Source organism: Antedon bifida, chromosome 8 (genome assembly GCF_963402885.1).
Source record: "Antedon bifida chromosome 8, ecAntBifi1.1, whole genome shotgun sequence".
Classification (NCBI taxonomy): domain Eukaryota; kingdom Metazoa; phylum Echinodermata; class Crinoidea; order Comatulida; family Antedonidae; genus Antedon; species Antedon bifida.
Genome location: NC_136233.1, coordinates 18,920,208 through 18,938,327, shown reverse-complemented (window position 1 = coordinate 18,938,327; position 18,120 = coordinate 18,920,208). Strand labels below are relative to the sequence as shown.

Here is an 18,120-nt window from a genome sequence, read left to right as displayed (position 1 = left end):
CTCAATCAGCCATGACCAACCATACAACACGGCAAGGATCCGGCTTTAAAAAGTGATGATGTGTAGGTATTTTTACTTGAAACTTCTAACTTGTATGGAGTTATATACCCTACTTTGATTTAATGTTATTGTTCATTATTCTGTGGTTTTATATGTGTGTTTATCTAGGCTCTATGCCGTGTGTATGTGTCAAATGGTGGGCCTTGTTATTCAGGCCACCACTCACCACTTCATAGCAAAACACACACACACACACAGAAGATAGAGTGGGTGACAGGCTGGTCTCTAATTGAATTTTATTAGGTTATAGTTCTCTCCAGTGTGAAGTCCATCATATCAAGCTTGGAATAGGATTTCATTTTATTAGTTTAGATTGATCTCATTTCAACAAGTCAACAAATAAGATACAAGATCAATCAATGTTCAAAAGCGGCTCACATTCATTACAATTGTATGGTAAAAAAATAGTAACACCGCCACTCGAATAAAGCAGAAGAGTGCCAATTTGATTCTTGAAAGACCAATATCAATAAGGAAGATTCAATTTAATTACGAATTACGAATTCCAACCGAGGAGCCATTCAAGAAAATAGAAGCGGGTGGGAGATGCAAACTTGCAAAGTAAATTAATTAGTGTTTTTTTTAGCTTATTAGAAAACGAGTATTTATTGACATCGCTAACTACATTTGAAGGTAAAGAATTCCACAGCATTCGACCAGTGTATCTAATGTTATGTAGAAAGTAGTTTTTATGAGCGGATATTAAAATATCAAATGTATTTTGTGTGCAGTGTCCAATTAATATTCATGTTTGCAGGAAAATGTACATACAAATACTTAAATCAATAATAAATTTAACAATGAATATTTAAACAAATACGAAATACAGACAATCAAATATTTTCACACCATGTAAACACTACAAACCAAATATGAAAAACAAGTGTGTTATTGATTACCACTAGGCCTAGTGAAAAGTGATTATTTAAAAAAAAACTGTCAAGATTCATTATTGTGATACATTTTGAAGGTATCCACTGAGAGGTTCTACTGTAATAACATAATCCACAGGCAAGGATCATCGTCAAGACATCAAAGAGGTGCCATAGCATCACAATGTACAACCACTGCGATGCTTCAAGATCCTGGAGATAATGTCGTACTGACACACATTACATTTCATTATTGTAATTGTGAAAAAGACTATACAGTTCAGTCTACACTATCAAACTAGTTTGACAAAAAAATTGTAATTTGCCCAAATATAGTAGTGATATGACATCATCGTGTCCATATGGACACATCACATTTTTTGTCACACAAAGTTTTATTGTGTAGATAGAGCTTTATTCAAATAAAAATTCAATGATACATTTTCTTTTATATTGCAGATATTACCGAGTTAAATGATTTGAGATGATGGGCTTCCAATTTTTGAAATACTTTATGATTACATATTGTAAGAAGCTTTATTAGCTGGTAGTTATCTGAAACAATTTGACAGTAGTATAAACCATGTCCTCGCCGAGTGGACGCAAATTTAGCATGCGTTTAGAGCAGACCATTTACAAGCACTCTCCACACAAATTAAAACGATCCTTGTGGTATGATTATACGGTAGTGACGATAAAGACGCTAGGACTTATATTATTCTATTACTGTTGGTCAATCAGCCTGACATTCTACAATAAATGGATATTATCAGTAAGTTAATCATTTATCAAAGATTAGTCAATATATTCATTTATTCATCAACTATTAATTAATTATTATTTCTTCTTTTTTTTCTTTTAAATAAAATGTACTTTTTTTTAAATCATTTTTGTATATATTGTGTGTATCCTGGCCATTTGATTGGTATTAATGTTTGTATTATGTGTCATTCTGTTTCTGTTATAATAAACAGCTAATGGTTTTATTCATTGCACGTTCAACTTAAGTATGTAAATATTTTTTGTGACTTTTTGTGTTCAATGACTATCCTCTAGTGTGTGCAGAACAGTGGTGTCCTATTTTCTTCTTATTGAAATATTAGGGAGTAACTACAGTAGGTCAGGTCATTTGATTGTTGCCGCTTGAACCTAGAAACCATTAAAACTGAGTCGAGGTGGTGGTGAGCAAGAAAACATGTCCTAATATCATCCCCGCATGCGCACAGTGAATTAACTTGACATAGTTGGGTCGTCGGTTGTTGCAAATCAAAAGCTCCAATAAGGCTATAGAATCCTGACACATGGCATATACTGTTCCACTCTGCTTGTACTACTTTTACAGGGCACTCAAATATTCTCCTCATTCAACTGTTAAACATTCATTACTTTTATTTGTAACACTTTTTTCTTTGCAGGACTTCAGTTTTCCATTGACTGTGACAATTATTCATTTCTTTGTCAAATTTTTAATTTCCATTCCTGTGCGAGCATGTTTAGCGAAGTCAGGAGGCCCTGCCCCTGTCACGTTGGATTGGAACACATACATTAAAAAAGTCGCACCAACCGGTTAGTTCATTAGTAATTTCTTTAAAATAAGGATGTACATTAAAACCCCCTCTTTTTTCGGACACTTCCATTCAGGAGACTTCCTATTAAGGAAAGTGTTGTAACATGGAGGTTTAGGGCTCTTAATAGCCCTCCAACACTGGGAGCACCTGGCGTTTTTAGCTGTTTTCGATACTTTTTAAATACCTTTGTTTCCTGTGTTAGGTTGAGTGGCTACTATTATTTAAAAAAATAAAAATGTAATTAATGTTTTTTATTGTATTCAAAATACATTCAGTAAAACCACTACTTTGGGACAACCCTATTTAGGGGACACCCTTTATTAAAAGGACACTTTCCTGTTGAATCAACAAGAGGCAATATATGTGTACAGCCAACACCTATTCAGAGGACACGGACAGACCTGTCTAGGGAATGCTAAAGATGTCCTATTGTATATAAGAAAGAATGAGAGTTTGTACAGTTGTTCACACATGGTGTATAAAAATGACAGGAAATTGTACTGGGAAGGATTTAAACTACATTTGAAAAATCCTTTTTTTCTTTTTCAGCTTTGGCTAGTTCATTGGATATAGGCCTTTCCAACTGGAGTTTGGTATTCATCACGATATCACTGTACACCATGTCTAAATCATCTTGTATTGTATTTCTCCTGTTTTTTGCAATAGTGCTTGGTCTCGAGAAACCGGTAAATCTACTTCTTCTTAGAAAACCGTTGTTTTAGGCATTCGGTATTCAGAAATTCATAATATACCACTTTAATAAAATAATAAAATGTAAAACTATAACTTCGTAATAAAATATTAATAACTTGTACAAATCAAAATATCTTCCTTTTTATATGCTTTGACCGACAATGTCTACGTTTATAAAAATGTATGTGTTATTTAATATGTGAAGTATGGCTTTGCTATTTTTGGCATTTGGTACGCCTGACATACCCAATGTTGTTTAATTGCACCCTCTTTGGTTTTATATATTTTTTAAAAAGTTATAGTTTGGACATTCATTTTTCCAAGTTAAGGTCGCTGGGATAGTTTAAATAAATTCCATTTTTGTTTTACAGAAACTCATCCAAGGGGTAATCATAATATTTATAGCAATTGGTCTTTTTATGTTCACTTACCAGTCAACCCAGTTTAACTTAGAAGGATTCATTTTGGTTATGTTAGCGTCCTTTATTAGCGGTGTACGCTGGTCCTTAGCGCAGGTATTAACACAGAATAAAGAGACTGGTAAGTTCTATATTTGTTTTTAAAATGGTTTTAGTGTTTCCGAATTTAGAAATCAATTCAAGATAAGGTTATGAATCTTTTAGCTCTGACTACATTTTCAAACTAGTTTGATGAAAATGTGTGATGTGCCCAAATATAGTAGTGATATGTCCAAATATGGTAGTGATATTATGTCATCCAGTCCATATATGGGCACATCACATTTTTTGTCAAACAAAACGTTTAGTTTGATAGTGTAGATAGAGCTAATAGTGATATACTATCTCAAATGTTGATGTATTGTATGTCAAATATATTTTACCTTATCAATCAAAAATTGACAAAATACATGTGTGATGTAATGCCTAGCCTACTACTAGACAAATTTTTACTTTGTTACATTTTCATACACCTACACCGTTTGGGAGCCATCTATTCCGGTATATTATGCTGGTAAAGCCGTATTCGGGAGATACATTGACTACAAAAGTAATACTGATACCAAACTCTAGATATTATCTTAAATTCATTGTTGGGACAGTATAAACAATCGGTTTAGTCTTATTACAATAAGATATTACAACCTTACCAGGGCTTCAGCATCTAACCATTTGCATTGACCACGGGTGTTACCAGCAGTGTTACCACCACTGGTGTTTTGTAACCAAAATTATTTGGTATTCAATCAATACAAAGTAGAGACTTGTATACATCCATAGAGATATTATGGTGTTCACTACAATACATCTAACAACATTCTGTAAATATGGCATGTATTTTAATCTTTTTAGGCTTAGTAAATCCGGTAGATACAATATATCACCTTCAACCTATAATGATTGTGGGTTTATTACCAATAGCAATAGTAACAGAAGGTATGTATAGATACAAATGATACTCAATATGTATGTAAACGTGCCAATACTACAAGAAGAAACTACATAAATATCATTTGTTGGCGCGGATGATGTGTAAAGACTTCACGCTTACACGTAGGAGAACTTTGAGACACCACTATAGACTATAGAACACCCTTATTAAAGGGGATATGATACTGTCCCATGAATACCGGTAAGGCATATTTGCTTAAACTCTGCGCTTAACACCTATTCATGGGTTAGGGTCTAAAAAGTGTACCCTCCCAGGGATTCAACTGTATTTGTCGTGTTTTATGTACAGCATGAGATAAACATAATCCTCCCTACCACTGTGATTTTAAGAGCTAACCGCCATATTGTACTTTTCCACTGTCAAATTATTGTACTTTGTTTCTTTTTGAAGGTTTACCAATATCAACAACAAAACAATTCCTAGGCTTCACCGACAGTGAGTTGTTCTTGACTATGTGCTTTAGGATCGGTCTTGGTGCTGTCTTAGCGTTCTTCTTGGCCTGCTCAGAATATTTACTGGTTTCAATGACCTCCTGTATAACATTATCCATTTCTGGTATATTTAAGGTAGGTAAAATTGGGTGTTGCGTTGAGTGGAACTGGCGAAAAAAGCAAGCATGCTATGTAGATTATTTAGAGTGATTGGTATCCAAACTGAAAAGTGCTTCTTTTGGTGTCTATTGTAAATTGTGAAAATGTGTATGTATTCTATAAAGGTGCAGAGGGGAAAAGTAGGAAGGGGCATCGATGACGTTATATGGTTGTAGCCGTGGTGTATGTAATAGCTATGAGCAATTATTGGCCTCTGCGTTAGCTGATTGGAGTTGGTTGGGACACATGATTACTTTAGGTGAATGATGCAGATGAGATAAATATTTAGGTTTGTGAAAATAAAGGCTTTATTTTTTAATTTGTAGGAAGTGTGTACATTATTTTTAGCAGTTCATTTTCGAGGAGATAAAATGTCTACCCTTAATAAATGTGGAATGGTTGTGTGTTTGATGGGAATCGTCGTACACGTAGGAATGAAGGCATTAGCTTCAAAAGGTAAATTACGATAAAATAATAATACAACTAAAAATATCAATGATAAAATGTAAAACATAAAAAGTCAGAAAGAGGAATTCGCAATATCCCCAACTACAAAAATTTTGAAAAATTCTAAAATACTTTTTTTTTCGCCAACAGGTAAAAAGAAACCAAAATTGTATAAGGAAGAGAGAAACGGTGAATCTGTCCAAATGCTACTGAGAGAGGGCGATCCAAATGAAAGTGCTAGCGATGAAGATGAAATATATAATCGCAATACAAATCAATGATATTAGGTGCAGGAGTAGTGCAGTTTAAAAAAATAGAGTGGATTTAGAGACTAATTTAATGACCAGTTGCTTGCATAGCCTATTGAATTTATCTCTACCTCACAGTTAATTATTTCCACAATTCACCATACTGTATCTCAATCTGTTCAGTATCTAGGAAATATCTCTGATACAGCATTCCATGTTTGTCACAAGTTACAGCTGTATCGGGAATTATTTTATATAACAATTGACACTGCATTTATGAATTTGCCAATGGTACTGAAAAAGTTCTGTATCAGAGGAATTATTTTATTTGTTAGGTTTGGGTTAAAACAATGTCACTGGTTATTATAGGTAATATTAATTTTGTATTGTCTAAAAATTTTAAATTCTTTGCTTTAAAGAGATTTTATGTCATGATTTCAGGTAATATACCGTAATTGCGTATGTTGCCTATTACTTTTTAATATGCATGACTTTTAAATAGTACTTCATTGTGGGTATGTGTGGGAAGGGAGGGGGAAGAATTTGGGTGGTATTTGGTAAATGACCTACTGTTGGTTGCAATACCAACCATAATATCTATTGCGCAAGACTTCATTCATTATTCTTCTGTGAGGAATGCGCACACACACACCAAAGTTAAGCATTACAGTTACAGAGTGCGGATTGGTTTATACTTAAATGATATATTACAGTACAGTATTTATATAAACATATTTGTTGTGTTTTTTTAATATTTAAAAGGCATTAAATAATTAATGTCTTCACTGGAACATGTTCTTTTCAAAATACATTTTACTAACTCAAATTGAACTGTAATCATGCCCTTTTACATCACTTAGCCAAGCTCTGCAGTTTAAACGCACCAAGGCGCACATTATACAAAACGCTGGTGCACTGGGTGATGTGAAAGCGGGGTGTTTTACTGTAGTGTATTTATGTAGGCCTACTGATCGTTAAAGTTTACAATATTGATTTATTTGACAAATCTTTTATTTGTACAATTTAATTAAATACCACTGATATATTATTATTAATGTATTATTAAATGCTATTGTTTATTTGTTGGGTTAAGGTTGATGATGACAATTTATATTTATACACATACAAATAAATTTAAATCATGAAAAGGTAAATGTTCATTTGTTTTATTAATAATTAATAGTAGCAGTTATGAGTTAAGCATAGGTATACAGACTCTCTGAAAACAGACTTTTCTTGAGGTCTAAAAGGTCTCAAATCATTTTACCATTAAAAAGGTACATTCAGAATAATAACAGAATTTCAGGATACCTTAAACTCAAGAGGTTCTTTTTAAACAAATTGATCAAAAAAAGAGAGCGTATTCTAATAATAATAATGTTTAATAGTTCTATTTGAAAGATTTTAATCCCAGCTTGCAACACGTTTTTCTTCTGGTAGAACTTTCCAGTTTGGAGAACGCTTATCACTCGCCAGCCAATTGAAATCATCTACATCATCCCAGCTATTCTTGCTTCGATCCAATCCAGATACAGCAAAATCAGCGTCAATTCCATCATAAGTCCAATTGTACGGAGCAAATTCAACACTGGACGTATCTTCTATAATTGCACGACTGGTTACGTGTAGATAAAATTTACATGATTTTGTTGTGTGTACACGGAGCTGTTGACACGACAAAACAAACGTGCAATCTGTGCAGTCCGCGACAAATATCGAGCCTGATATCGGTCCGCAGAAGATGGTACAACCGGTAAGCTGATCGATGTGCGCTGCACTTGGTGTACCTCTCAGAAATACTTTGCAGTTCACGAGTTTTGAAAGCCCAATGTCATTGGAATTTATTTTATCAGAACCCATTTCTAAAACCATAGATGAACAATCTCGGAAACCTATAGTTTCTTCTTTCTTTTGTTCTACTAACTGAACAAGTTTATTATTTTCATTTTTTACAGTGGGTTTGTCATCTACTTTTGTGTCCTTTTTCTTCGATTTACTAAAAGTGAACTTCTTCTTGGGTTTTAATTCACTTCTCTTATCAGAGACTGCAGCATTTAGTTCATTTACTGTATCCTGTGCATGTTTTCTGTCGTAGGAAGGAAGAAATATCGTTGAATCGGTGATATACTTCTGAAACTTTTGCAGATCACCTGTAATATCATCAAAGTGATTATTCAAATCAGCCGGGCCAATCGTATTTGACCTGTCAATCTTCAGTTGAATTCGCTGCTTCTCTGTGTTGAAGGTGGATGTGAAAATTGCTACAGATTCGTCTTTTGACGAAGCTTGTTCGCGCTCTGTTCGACGTTTCTCCATATTCGCCAAACGTTGTTCATGTCTCTTCATCATTTTTTCTTTCAATTTATCCTTCATTTCATCTTCATTTACTTGTTTTATTTCTGGTACATTCTCGATTACACCACCGTGATCTGCCATTTTTATTGTCTGCTGCCACCAAAGTTAAAACTTTGAAGTTTGAATGCCTCGGGGAACACGTGATAGAACCAATGGAAGAGATCACATGATCATGATAAAAAATAGAAACAAAACATCATCATGTTGCTGCTGCGTGTTGTGAGGAGGTCTCATCTCATCAAAGAGTTATAAAAACTCTCTTTCTGGTCTCATTGAACGCTAAAACGTATGATTATAAGTATAAGATGATGATATCACGAATACAATTTAAAGTCATTCACCTCCTAAAAAAACTCTTATGCACGATGTATTCACGTGATCTGGTTTGATTGGTTGGTTTCTGAATCCTGATTCTGTGGTATGATGAGCGAGGTCAAGAGAGTTGATTGTATTGTGTTATGAATGATTATGATGATCTTTGATTTTTGCAAAGTCAGGCCTTGATAGTAGGCCCATATGTTATGTTTTTGGTGTAGTTAGTAGAAGTACTGTAAACGTACTTTAATATAATAACAGCTGATCCTAACAGCTATCTGTCATTTATATGACTAGTGAATGTGTGCCTTTTCACTAGTTAACACAGACTGACTGACAGTCAGAGTAGTAAGTAGAGCCTAGCCTATTATTATTATTGTTATTATTAAATTAGAGGACAGGCTCGGTAGAGTAGAGAGGGCAGCATATTATTAAGTATTATACTATAGGGTAGGCCTAGCTTAGCCTTAGACTGTACTGTATTAAATTAGTAGGCCCAAGAACCACGCCGGTAGAAACTACTCGGCCTAGTTAATGACTTCCACGGAATTATGTAATACAGTAAGTCTAAAAAGAAACAGCTTTTTCTTTAATGGTAAAAACATTTATTTTCTACAGATCCAGGTGGTTTAACGAAAGCAATCAACAAATATGTATCGCAGCGGACCACTTCGAACTATAGTGCACACTACTACTAGAAAAAGAAATATACCGCCACTATCATCGTCACAGATACTTGCTTTGAAAGTGTCAACCAAGACTGTAACCTCAAATCAGGATGAACCGTCACAAGATAACAAAAGTACCAATCAGAAATTCAGAAGATATGTCCACACTACTAGAAAACGCTACAGTTGTAACACACCCATGACCTTTGAACCTTGGACGGACGAAGATATAATTTGCGTTTTACAGGGTACTTGCATGCCGGGGAGCACTAGGTATTGTCGAACAAATTCCATGTTTGGGAAGCTTGACTTGTCGGATATCATGCAAGGTGTTCCTATTGCCAGGAAGTTCTCAACTCTGTCAGGGAATGCTAAATTCTCTCCAATAGTACGTGGATATCATTCAAACGGCGGCAGAACATCTCTTACAACTTCTAAAAACCCATTACTTTTGTTCACAAATTGTTCAACTGGAAATGACTTACAGGCAGAGTTTGTTTCCAGAAACGGTAACATAACTTTGAGCAATGTTGTGAATGAATTCATACAACACCGCCAATACACACTATCATCTGTACAATACACCGCTGAAACTAATGATACTACTGCCTCTGATACACCTAGGCAGTTAACACAGCGTGAAAAGCTGAAGAGGGCTGTGAAGGAATATGGTGGTACTGTCGTGGTCTTCCACGTCGGTATCTCTCTAGCTTCTCTTGGTGGATTCTATCTCGCTGTGTCAAGGTAATGTAGCCCAGTTGGTATTGCATCATTATTAAGTTAATATTATGAAATGTTTTTTTAACAGTATAGATATTATATAATTTGTAAGAGTGATATAAGTTGGACTTGAACTTGGATCTTTTGCTTCATATGCAGATGCCTACCTGTATACCACTTACTGAGACTTTCATTGGATGTTTTGAAATATTTTCCTTTTACTTTTACATAGTTTTTGATAATAATTGAAGTATGTACGTTTGTTTCACATCATAGATTTTTTGCATGTGTGCTCATTTCTTGTTCACTCACCTAAACATACAATCTGCTTGATCCAATTTTATCATTTAAATTGAAAATCAACATCAATTTTTATCTTCCAGTGGGCTCGATATGACTGTCCTTCTGAAAAGCATTGGTTTTAGCGCCGAAATGGTACAATCAAAACTAGCTACGGGTGCGAGCACATTCGTTGTTGCATATGCCGTGCACAAAATGTTTGCCCCAGTTCGAATTGGGATCACGCTTACCACTTGTCCTTTCCTTGTGAGATATTTGCGTAATGTTGGCGTATTGAAGCCTCCAAAGTAAAGTTGATAAAAATTGGTTTCGGTATCAAACTCTACGTTATGGTTGTGAACTGAGAAACTTGATGCACAAAAATTCACTCAACGATGCAAATAATTAAATCTTTCAATTCTCTCTGTAGTGGCCTCGATGTAGAAGCTCTGTTAAAGTTCTTTGGATTCAGTGAAGAAGTGATATCGGCCCGTTTGGCGGCAAACGCAAGTACGTTTGTGATATCATACGCTGTATACAAACTGTTCATGCCAGTTCGTTTAGGAATAACGTTGACGGTTGCACCGTTACTTGTTCAGTATTTACGACGAATTAACTTCTTGAAGCCCCCAGTCAAATAAGTACAGAATTTCTGAAGAATCAAGACATTTTGTGTCGCTTATGTACTGTATAAATTATCGCAGCTGATTTACAGTGACGATTGTTTAAGTTTACAGAATACAACTCAAAGAATATTTTTCAACTGCAACTATTTGACAAAGTTGAACAAATTCCACCTTCTAATGTACAATCTTCAGAGAGGAATTTTTGGTTTCCATTGAAACCACAGCCCCCGCATGGTCTTGTTTGTACTGTAAACATATTTTTGTAAAACCTTATTTAAATACTGTAGTTAATTTAATATCTGGTATAATTTTGTACAAAATTGTTTCAAGAACCACAGAAGTTTTGTGTTGTACTGACAGTAGGCCTACTACAATTTAATTATTTTTATCTAAATCTTTATTTGTATATTATTTGGCTACAGTTTAGTGGTACTGTAATTTAAAAAGTATAACTATTTTGATCCAACAAGTACTGTAGTTTAGTTTTTAAACTTCTTATTTAAAAAAAAACACAATGCTATTGTATAATTTGTTTAATTTCTTTTTGCAATATTTCCCCATAGACTTGTATTGAAATGCACAATGTGTATTACTGTGGTGCAGTATCTGCCATCTATTTTGTTACTTCAGTAAAGCTCTGTCTCCACTATCAAACTAGTTTGACAAAAAAAGTGCCCAAATATGGTAGTGCTATGACATCATCATGTCCATATATGGGCACATCACATTTTTTTTGTCACATAAAGTTTGATAGTGTAGACAGAGTTTGAAAAGAAGTTAAACAACTTTATTTTAAAGATTATAATTTAAGGTTATAATTTATATACTTATTATAACTTCTGGCCCAATAGTGCATAATATAAGGTTAAATTAAAGGACCTTGCAGTAATGTCAGAGCCACTTTAATTCATCAGCAACTTAGCACCTTTAAATTTCTGTTTAGTTTAGCTCTTTGAATGGAAATTAAAATTATTTTGTTTTACATGCATGTAGGCCTGCATTGCTATACAGTAATAAAAGAGAAATACACATTTTTAATGAAAACCGATTTATTTTTAATATTACAATCTACAAAAACCATTTATTTGATATACATAAGAAATAAATGCTTTATATATAAAAAAAATGACTTGTTATGTTTGATATAGTTTAAGTGCGTATGAATTAACACCATTACTGCAGTTATCGAGTAAGTTTATTATATCGACAACAAATATGCATCATTCTACTTACAAAATGTTAAAATTATTGCGACACACAACCTCATTTTGTTCAAATATCAAGTCAACAACCCTGGGAGTGTTTTGGTTACAGCCCTCCCTTTTCCAATCGCAGTCCCTTTTTTTTTTATTTTATAAACATACCGATAATAAACCTAAATATCCTGTGATGTACCTAACCAAAATCTTCAACAACCACAGAGTTCACAAACACGATTCTACTAAATATGTATAGATTATATAATAAACAATAAATTTTGAAAACATAATCTTACAATACGTAACATTGTGATAATTAAATAGACTGCTTTGTACACCCTCCCAACAACAATATACAGTGCAGAAAGATATACATACTGTTATTTAAGTTCTACCCTCTTCTAGAAACAATAGTATGCTATCAACGTCTTTATAAAGACAGATTATAATATCGACGCAATCTCTAGCTCCCTCTTTGGATTGGATACATGTTACGAGGCAGATGGCGGCATTGTTCGTTTTACGTCGGCATATTTCTTAATCCAAGGGTGTTCTAGCACTTCGGAAAGTCGAGTTCTTGCACTGGGATTATGTCGTAGCAACTAAAACATGAAAACAAAAATGTGATAATAATGTAATGATACTACTGTATTTGACACAAATCTGACAAATATTAACAAAATGTAACATATTGCATGTGTGAAAGCATTTAAATGTAATTTAGACTTAAATTCCAGTAAATAATTAAGGGTTACATTGATGTAACACAGCAGCATCTATACACCAAAGTTTTCCCTACGTTTACACTGTGAAAAACTAGTGCGATATATCCATTAATTAGTTACATTTCTGTATACAAAATTAATTGATAGATATTTAAAGTTATCACTTACTCCTGATACTAAGTTTCTTGCCTCTGGTGATACGTGGTCTGGAAATTTATAATCCACCTGTAGAACAAAGAAAGTCGCCAGTTAAAGTAGAATTGCTCTCATATGAGACTTGGTTTAGAAAGATGGGCTTTCCATTCTGTAATTAGCATTGAGCCTGTTAAGCTGTCTACACTATCAAACTAGTTTGCCCAAAAAATGTGCCCAAATATGGTAGTGATACAACATCATCGTGTCCATATATGGGCACATCATATTTTTTTTGTCACATAAAGTAGACAATGTAGACGAGCTTTAAGACAGTGAAGTTCTACTACTTATAAAGCTCTGTCTACACTATCAAACTTTGTGTGACAAAAAACTGTCATTACTACAATATTTGGGTTTAGTGTAAACTAAATGTTATACCTTTGTTATTCGTCTATACGTTTCATTGTTTCCCTCAGCCTCAAATGGTGGTTTTCCTACTAAGAATTCATAACATAACACACCCAGGCTCCACAGATCTACGTTGGCATCATGCATCTTTCCTTCAATCATCTCTGGAGGAAGATAATCTAATGTTCCGCATAATGTTGCTCGTCTAATTTGAAAAAGAGAAAAACGGTTTGTGATAAATATTTAACATGAAAATGGCATGTACATTGCTATTTCTAGTTGAATTAAATTGACAATTTTTGTTCAGTCCAGAACAAAAAAGAGGAAAAAAGAACACAGAAAAAAAAATTCAGGATATTCATTCAAAATGAAGTTTTAGGAGGTTTCTACTTCAAGAGAGACTTGTGTTTTCATCATTTAGGTGAGGAAATGTATATATACATTGGAAACATATTTAAGCATATACTTCTTTTTTGTTTGTTACATTTTCTTTGTACTTTTTGTTGTGGTTTTAGCATGTGATTATTACAACCATCCTATCTAAAGCTCTGTCTACACTATCAAACTAGTTTGACAACAAACGTGTGATCACATCAAGTTTTATAGCGTAGACAGAGCTTTAGAGAGTGAAATAAAATACCTTGAAGATGGTGCATGAACAGACCAGCCAAAGTCTGCAATCTTCAGATCACCTTTGAGCCCGAGTAGAAGGTTTTCTGGTTTGATGTCCCTATGTATAACTTTCTTACTGTGACAATACTGTAGAGCATTTGCTAATTGGCCAATATACTAATTGAAAGCAAATAAAAGATAATTATTAAATAACATTATATACTTAGCAAAGATACCTGGCCCAGAGTAAGAGTGTTACCCCAAACCCCTCCAGCTCCCACTTGCCACTCTGAGGCAGTTTAAAAATAGTTTAAAGCCTTCCCAGTAAAAGTTATTTTGATACCTCTGAAAACCCCAGAAACGCCACAGAATCCCAGGACCAGGTGGTTTTCAAATGTTGTTCCAAGTACAATTGTAGTTATTTTGATACCCCCATATGTATGGATACATGATGCAATATAGGACTCCATACCTACCCACCCCACATAACACCCACCCCCTTCCCCATCACACACTTTCATTAAATAATCAAAGAAATAAATATAGAACTGATCTTACATTGGATGATCTCCTTTCATCAAATCTTCCACACTTCTGTAATTGTTTGTAAAGTTCACCCTTTGGTGCAAATTCCAGGATAAGATAAACTCTAGTTGCATCATAGAAATAGCCATAAAGTCTAAGAATGTGTGGATGCCTGCAATGGTAACATGAACCAAAATAATACAAATTTATATATGAGTCAGACATTTGGCCAATTTCAAATATTCAATCTTTATGTACTATTGAACAATAACAGTTTTTGAATTTAAATTTATGGTATAAATGCAATAATAATACTGTACAGTAATCAATAGCCAGCAAATACCAATTGAAAAGAATTGTTATGTATACCTGAGATGGGCTTGAATTTCAATTTCTCTACGCAACTGATGTTCAACATTTGATTTGGAAAGCTGTGACTTGAAAAGAACTTTCAAAGCGACAATAAATTTACTTTGTTTCTCTCTAGCTAAATATACATTTCCAAATTTGCCCTTTCCCAAAGGTCGGCCAATGTCAAAGTCTTGCAAAGTCCATTTTGATCTGTGTATGAAAGAAAGTATATTTAAAGTTTGTTAAAAAAAATATGTATATGGACACAATGGTACCCATATGGACATGATGATGTCATATCACTACCATATTTGGGCACATTACACTTTTTTTGTTGAACTAGTTTGAGCTTTAAAGTTTGTTAACATGTTATCAACACTAGAAAAATGTCTCTATTTTACTGTATTTTGAGCCTGCTTATGTCTGTCTGTAACTATAAAGAAACTTTCTAATGCTGAACTTTAAACTTTCAAACTAAAATATGCTAATGTTGGTGGGCCTTAATTTCACCAACCACTGCACCAATCATTACAGTCTTTCTTCCTAAAGGTCAGTCTACACTATCAAACTAGTCAAAAAGTGTGCCCAAATATGCTAGCAATATGTCACTCTGTCAATATATGGGCACATCAGATTGTTGTCTCACATAAAGTTTGGTAAGTGTAGACAGAGCTTTATAACTGTTAATGTAAAGATCTTATCAACCACATCAAATTATTGTTCCACAGCCTATGCTGTCATCAACATTCCTGTTATTGGATCACCTACTTTGGTATTGATGATTCTTGTTTTGTGGCCTCAGGCTTTCCTTTTTGTTCTTTGTGACTATGAGCAGTCTGGTTCTCCTTTTCAACAGAATGTCCTGATGATACACCTTGTTTACCTACTTGATGAATGCCTTGTGAAACGTTCACACTCGTTGGCTTCAGAACCCTCTTTGGGCCACCGTCTATTGAACGTACCAAACTAGATGTAATCTATTTAGATGTTGGTAAAGAATTTATAATTTTCATTAGAAAATAAACATTAGATTACTAGACCTAATTATACCTAATTTTGTAACAAATATTTTAAATAAATAAAGTAATTCAATATACCTTTGAATCAGCTGTTTTCCCAATAGGTGTCTGCTTAAAAGAATTCATCTTAAGTTCATAAATTAAAATACTACACCTATTCCTATAAAATAAAAAAAGACATTTTATTTTCAAAACCTCTAAAACATGTAATAATCCATTAATATTGATTTGATTTTATTCAGGTTTCAACATAAAAAGACAAAAATTCCATTTTGTGTATACAATTCATTTTTCTGGGTCCTAGAATATGAAATACAGCATGAATACAGAATGATTTTGGTTTGTTATAAATATACAGTGTAGCCTATGCTAACTTACACTGTGCTTTTATAGTATTGGGATGTGGATAATTAAATCATTTGGGTGTATTTTTTAGAGAGAGTTTTTATTTTTTATTTTAGACTAGAGTATTATTATTATAAGTTAATAGATTATAAGTTAATAAATTAAATGCATATATTTATAATAATTTAATTAAAATGTGCAATTTAAACAATTTTCTTGCACAATTTGAATTTGCACAGGGATTTCCGACCTTGCGATTCACAATTTGAACACAAAATAGCATAAAAATTCACTCATCATCGGCACCCGATCAGGTCGCACTATTGACAATGTAGCTCATCATAACAATCAAATCATGCGACAGTAAGAGGATTGCAGCCTCTTCTAAAGTAAAGTTTTTAGGCTAACTGACTAGGCCTTCTTTGCAATTTCGTTTCTCTCTCTGTGTATGAGGGTATTATAACATTTTATGCTGTTATTGATATTAATAAATAATATCTTGCATTATTTATAATTAAGGATATTATAAACATAATTAAGGTAATCATGCTTTGTTTTGGTTATATAATCAAATAAATAAACGCCGTGGTTAGGATTGCCCGGCGTTAGGGAATCCGACACGCTATTGCGCATGCCCAGAGTGAAGAGTGATCGGCGCCTCTACTCTACAGACTAACAGCGATGGATCATTCATCATGACATGTAGCTCCTCCACGGCGTAAAATAGCTACTAGGACTAGCCTAGATGCCTACTAACTAATACCAGTGGCCTATTTATTTCGTAATTAAAAAAGTGGTTGCTTCATTCATATATGAATTATAATTACATGACTAGTTTTATGATTTTTCAAGTACAAAATAAAAGATTTCATATAACGCATTATACTGTGCATACAGCAATCGTACCAAGTTGATTTTTTGTCAAACAAATCTGTTTGGGGAGTCGGGGGTCGCAACGCTATTCACTTTCGTACATTTCCTGAAATACGCAAGAATATGCTAAAAACAGTACAGAGTCCATTCCTTTCTACCTATCTATTATTTTAATGTGCGGTGTAGTTGTATTTTAATTATTAATTCATGTATGGCCTAGGACAAGTTTCATCCATCGCTCTCGCGCAACAACTAAATCTAGTTATACTCCGACTCTCGATGTGGTTGGTGTGGTCGGTCTGTGGCACTGCACTAGGTAGTGCAAGCTATAATTACTTCGCTCTGGGCATGCGCAATTGCGTGTCGGATTCCCTAACGCTGGCAGTTGAGTTCCGGTGCCGGAATCCTAACCACGGCGAAAAATAAAATACTGAAAATACTCTGCTTGTACAATTTGAAATTTCCAGGAAATTTCAAATTGTGCAAAAAAAATTTGGAATCTGAATAAAAATAAAGTAAAAATAATTAATTGACATTTTATTCTACCGCCTAGGCCAGGCCTAGTCTGGTTGGTAGTCCTATTTCTATAGGCCTAGCTAGGCACGTGCAGAACAACGGCGACAAAAGATGTGCGCCCGGGCCCACGAACACGGCGGGCGGGAAATGCTACCTTATCTATTAATATTATATAGGCTAGGCCTAGGTAGGCCTACAACAATTACGTTTTGGTAGAAAACACGTCTAACTTCAATGAACATTTCATACAGATTAATACAGCTTTAAGCTATAAAATACAATTTATTTGATAGATATTAAATTAAAGAATCCATTGTTATAACTTACTAGAAAAAATAAGAAGAATCTTATCTACTTTTAGCGAAATTAATTGTCTTGTTTTTCTCTCAATTGGCAGTCTCTTCCTTCCTCAATCAAACCTTTTAAATTTTGAAACCAAAATGTCGAATGTGATGTGATTGGCTAATAAAATGCTCATTACCATATGAAAGAGGAGAGGTCATCAAAAAATTTAGTAGACTCTCTTCTTTTTTTCATAATAATTTCGTAAGCGAAATACGG

The 18,120-nt window shown here is 34.0% G+C and overlaps 4 protein-coding genes across 11 annotated transcripts; 2 read left to right on the top strand and 2 right to left on the bottom strand.

The window, feature by feature from the left end:
* The first annotated feature begins 8 nt into the window (after positions 1–8).
* Positions 9–7,036, top strand: LOC144850599 (solute carrier family 35 member C2-like). Its single transcript, XM_078707916.1, has 9 exons — positions 9–62; positions 1,392–1,704; positions 2,348–2,498; positions 3,050–3,186; positions 3,565–3,733; positions 4,504–4,587; positions 4,994–5,169; positions 5,520–5,649; positions 5,791–7,036. The coding sequence occupies exons 2-9, from the start codon at positions 1,516–1,518 to the stop codon at positions 5,919–5,921; spliced, it is 1,167 nt and encodes a 388-aa protein (XP_078564042.1). The 5' UTR covers positions 9–62; positions 1,392–1,515; the 3' UTR covers positions 5,922–7,036.
* Positions 7,037–7,038: 2 nt separating this feature from the next.
* LOC144850602 (tubulin-specific chaperone C-like) lies at positions 7,039–8,460 on the bottom strand. The gene has a single exon (XM_078707919.1). It carries the CDS (start codon positions 8,322–8,324, stop codon positions 7,293–7,295), a length of 1,032 nt encoding a protein of 343 aa, XP_078564045.1. The 5' UTR covers positions 8,325–8,460; the 3' UTR covers positions 7,039–7,292.
* LOC144850603 (uncharacterized) lies at positions 8,398–11,977 on the top strand. Of its 7 annotated transcripts, none has more exons than XM_078707923.1 (3): positions 8,398–8,529; positions 9,177–9,970; positions 10,656–11,977. In XM_078707923.1, exons 2-3 carry the CDS (start codon positions 9,210–9,212, stop codon positions 10,864–10,866), a joined length of 972 nt encoding a protein of 323 aa, XP_078564049.1. In that variant the 5' UTR covers positions 8,398–8,529; positions 9,177–9,209; the 3' UTR covers positions 10,867–11,977. The 7 variants fall into 7 exon arrangements, with proteins under 7 accessions (XP_078564049.1, XP_078564052.1, XP_078564046.1 ...); XM_078707926.1 differs by lacking the exon at positions 8,398–8,529 and adding an exon at positions 8,643–8,661; XM_078707920.1 differs by lacking the exon at positions 8,398–8,529 and adding an exon at positions 8,650–8,749.
* A 74-nt stretch (positions 11,978–12,051) lies between these two features.
* Positions 12,052–17,991, bottom strand: LOC144850600 (aurora kinase C-like). 2 transcript variants are annotated; one of them, XM_078707917.1, is made up of 9 exons: positions 17,887–17,991; positions 15,904–15,985; positions 15,575–15,783; positions 14,825–15,016; positions 14,489–14,627; positions 13,959–14,107; positions 13,349–13,523; positions 12,944–13,000; positions 12,052–12,652 (listed from the first exon to the last, which is right to left on the bottom strand). In XM_078707917.1, exons 2-9 carry the CDS (start codon positions 15,949–15,951, stop codon positions 12,542–12,544), a joined length of 1,080 nt encoding a protein of 359 aa, XP_078564043.1. In that variant the 5' UTR covers positions 15,952–15,985; positions 17,887–17,991; the 3' UTR covers positions 12,052–12,541. The 2 variants fall into 2 exon arrangements, with proteins under 2 accessions (XP_078564043.1, XP_078564044.1); XM_078707918.1 differs by having other exon boundaries at positions 17,915–17,953.
* Between the last annotated feature and the right edge of the window lie 129 nt (positions 17,992–18,120).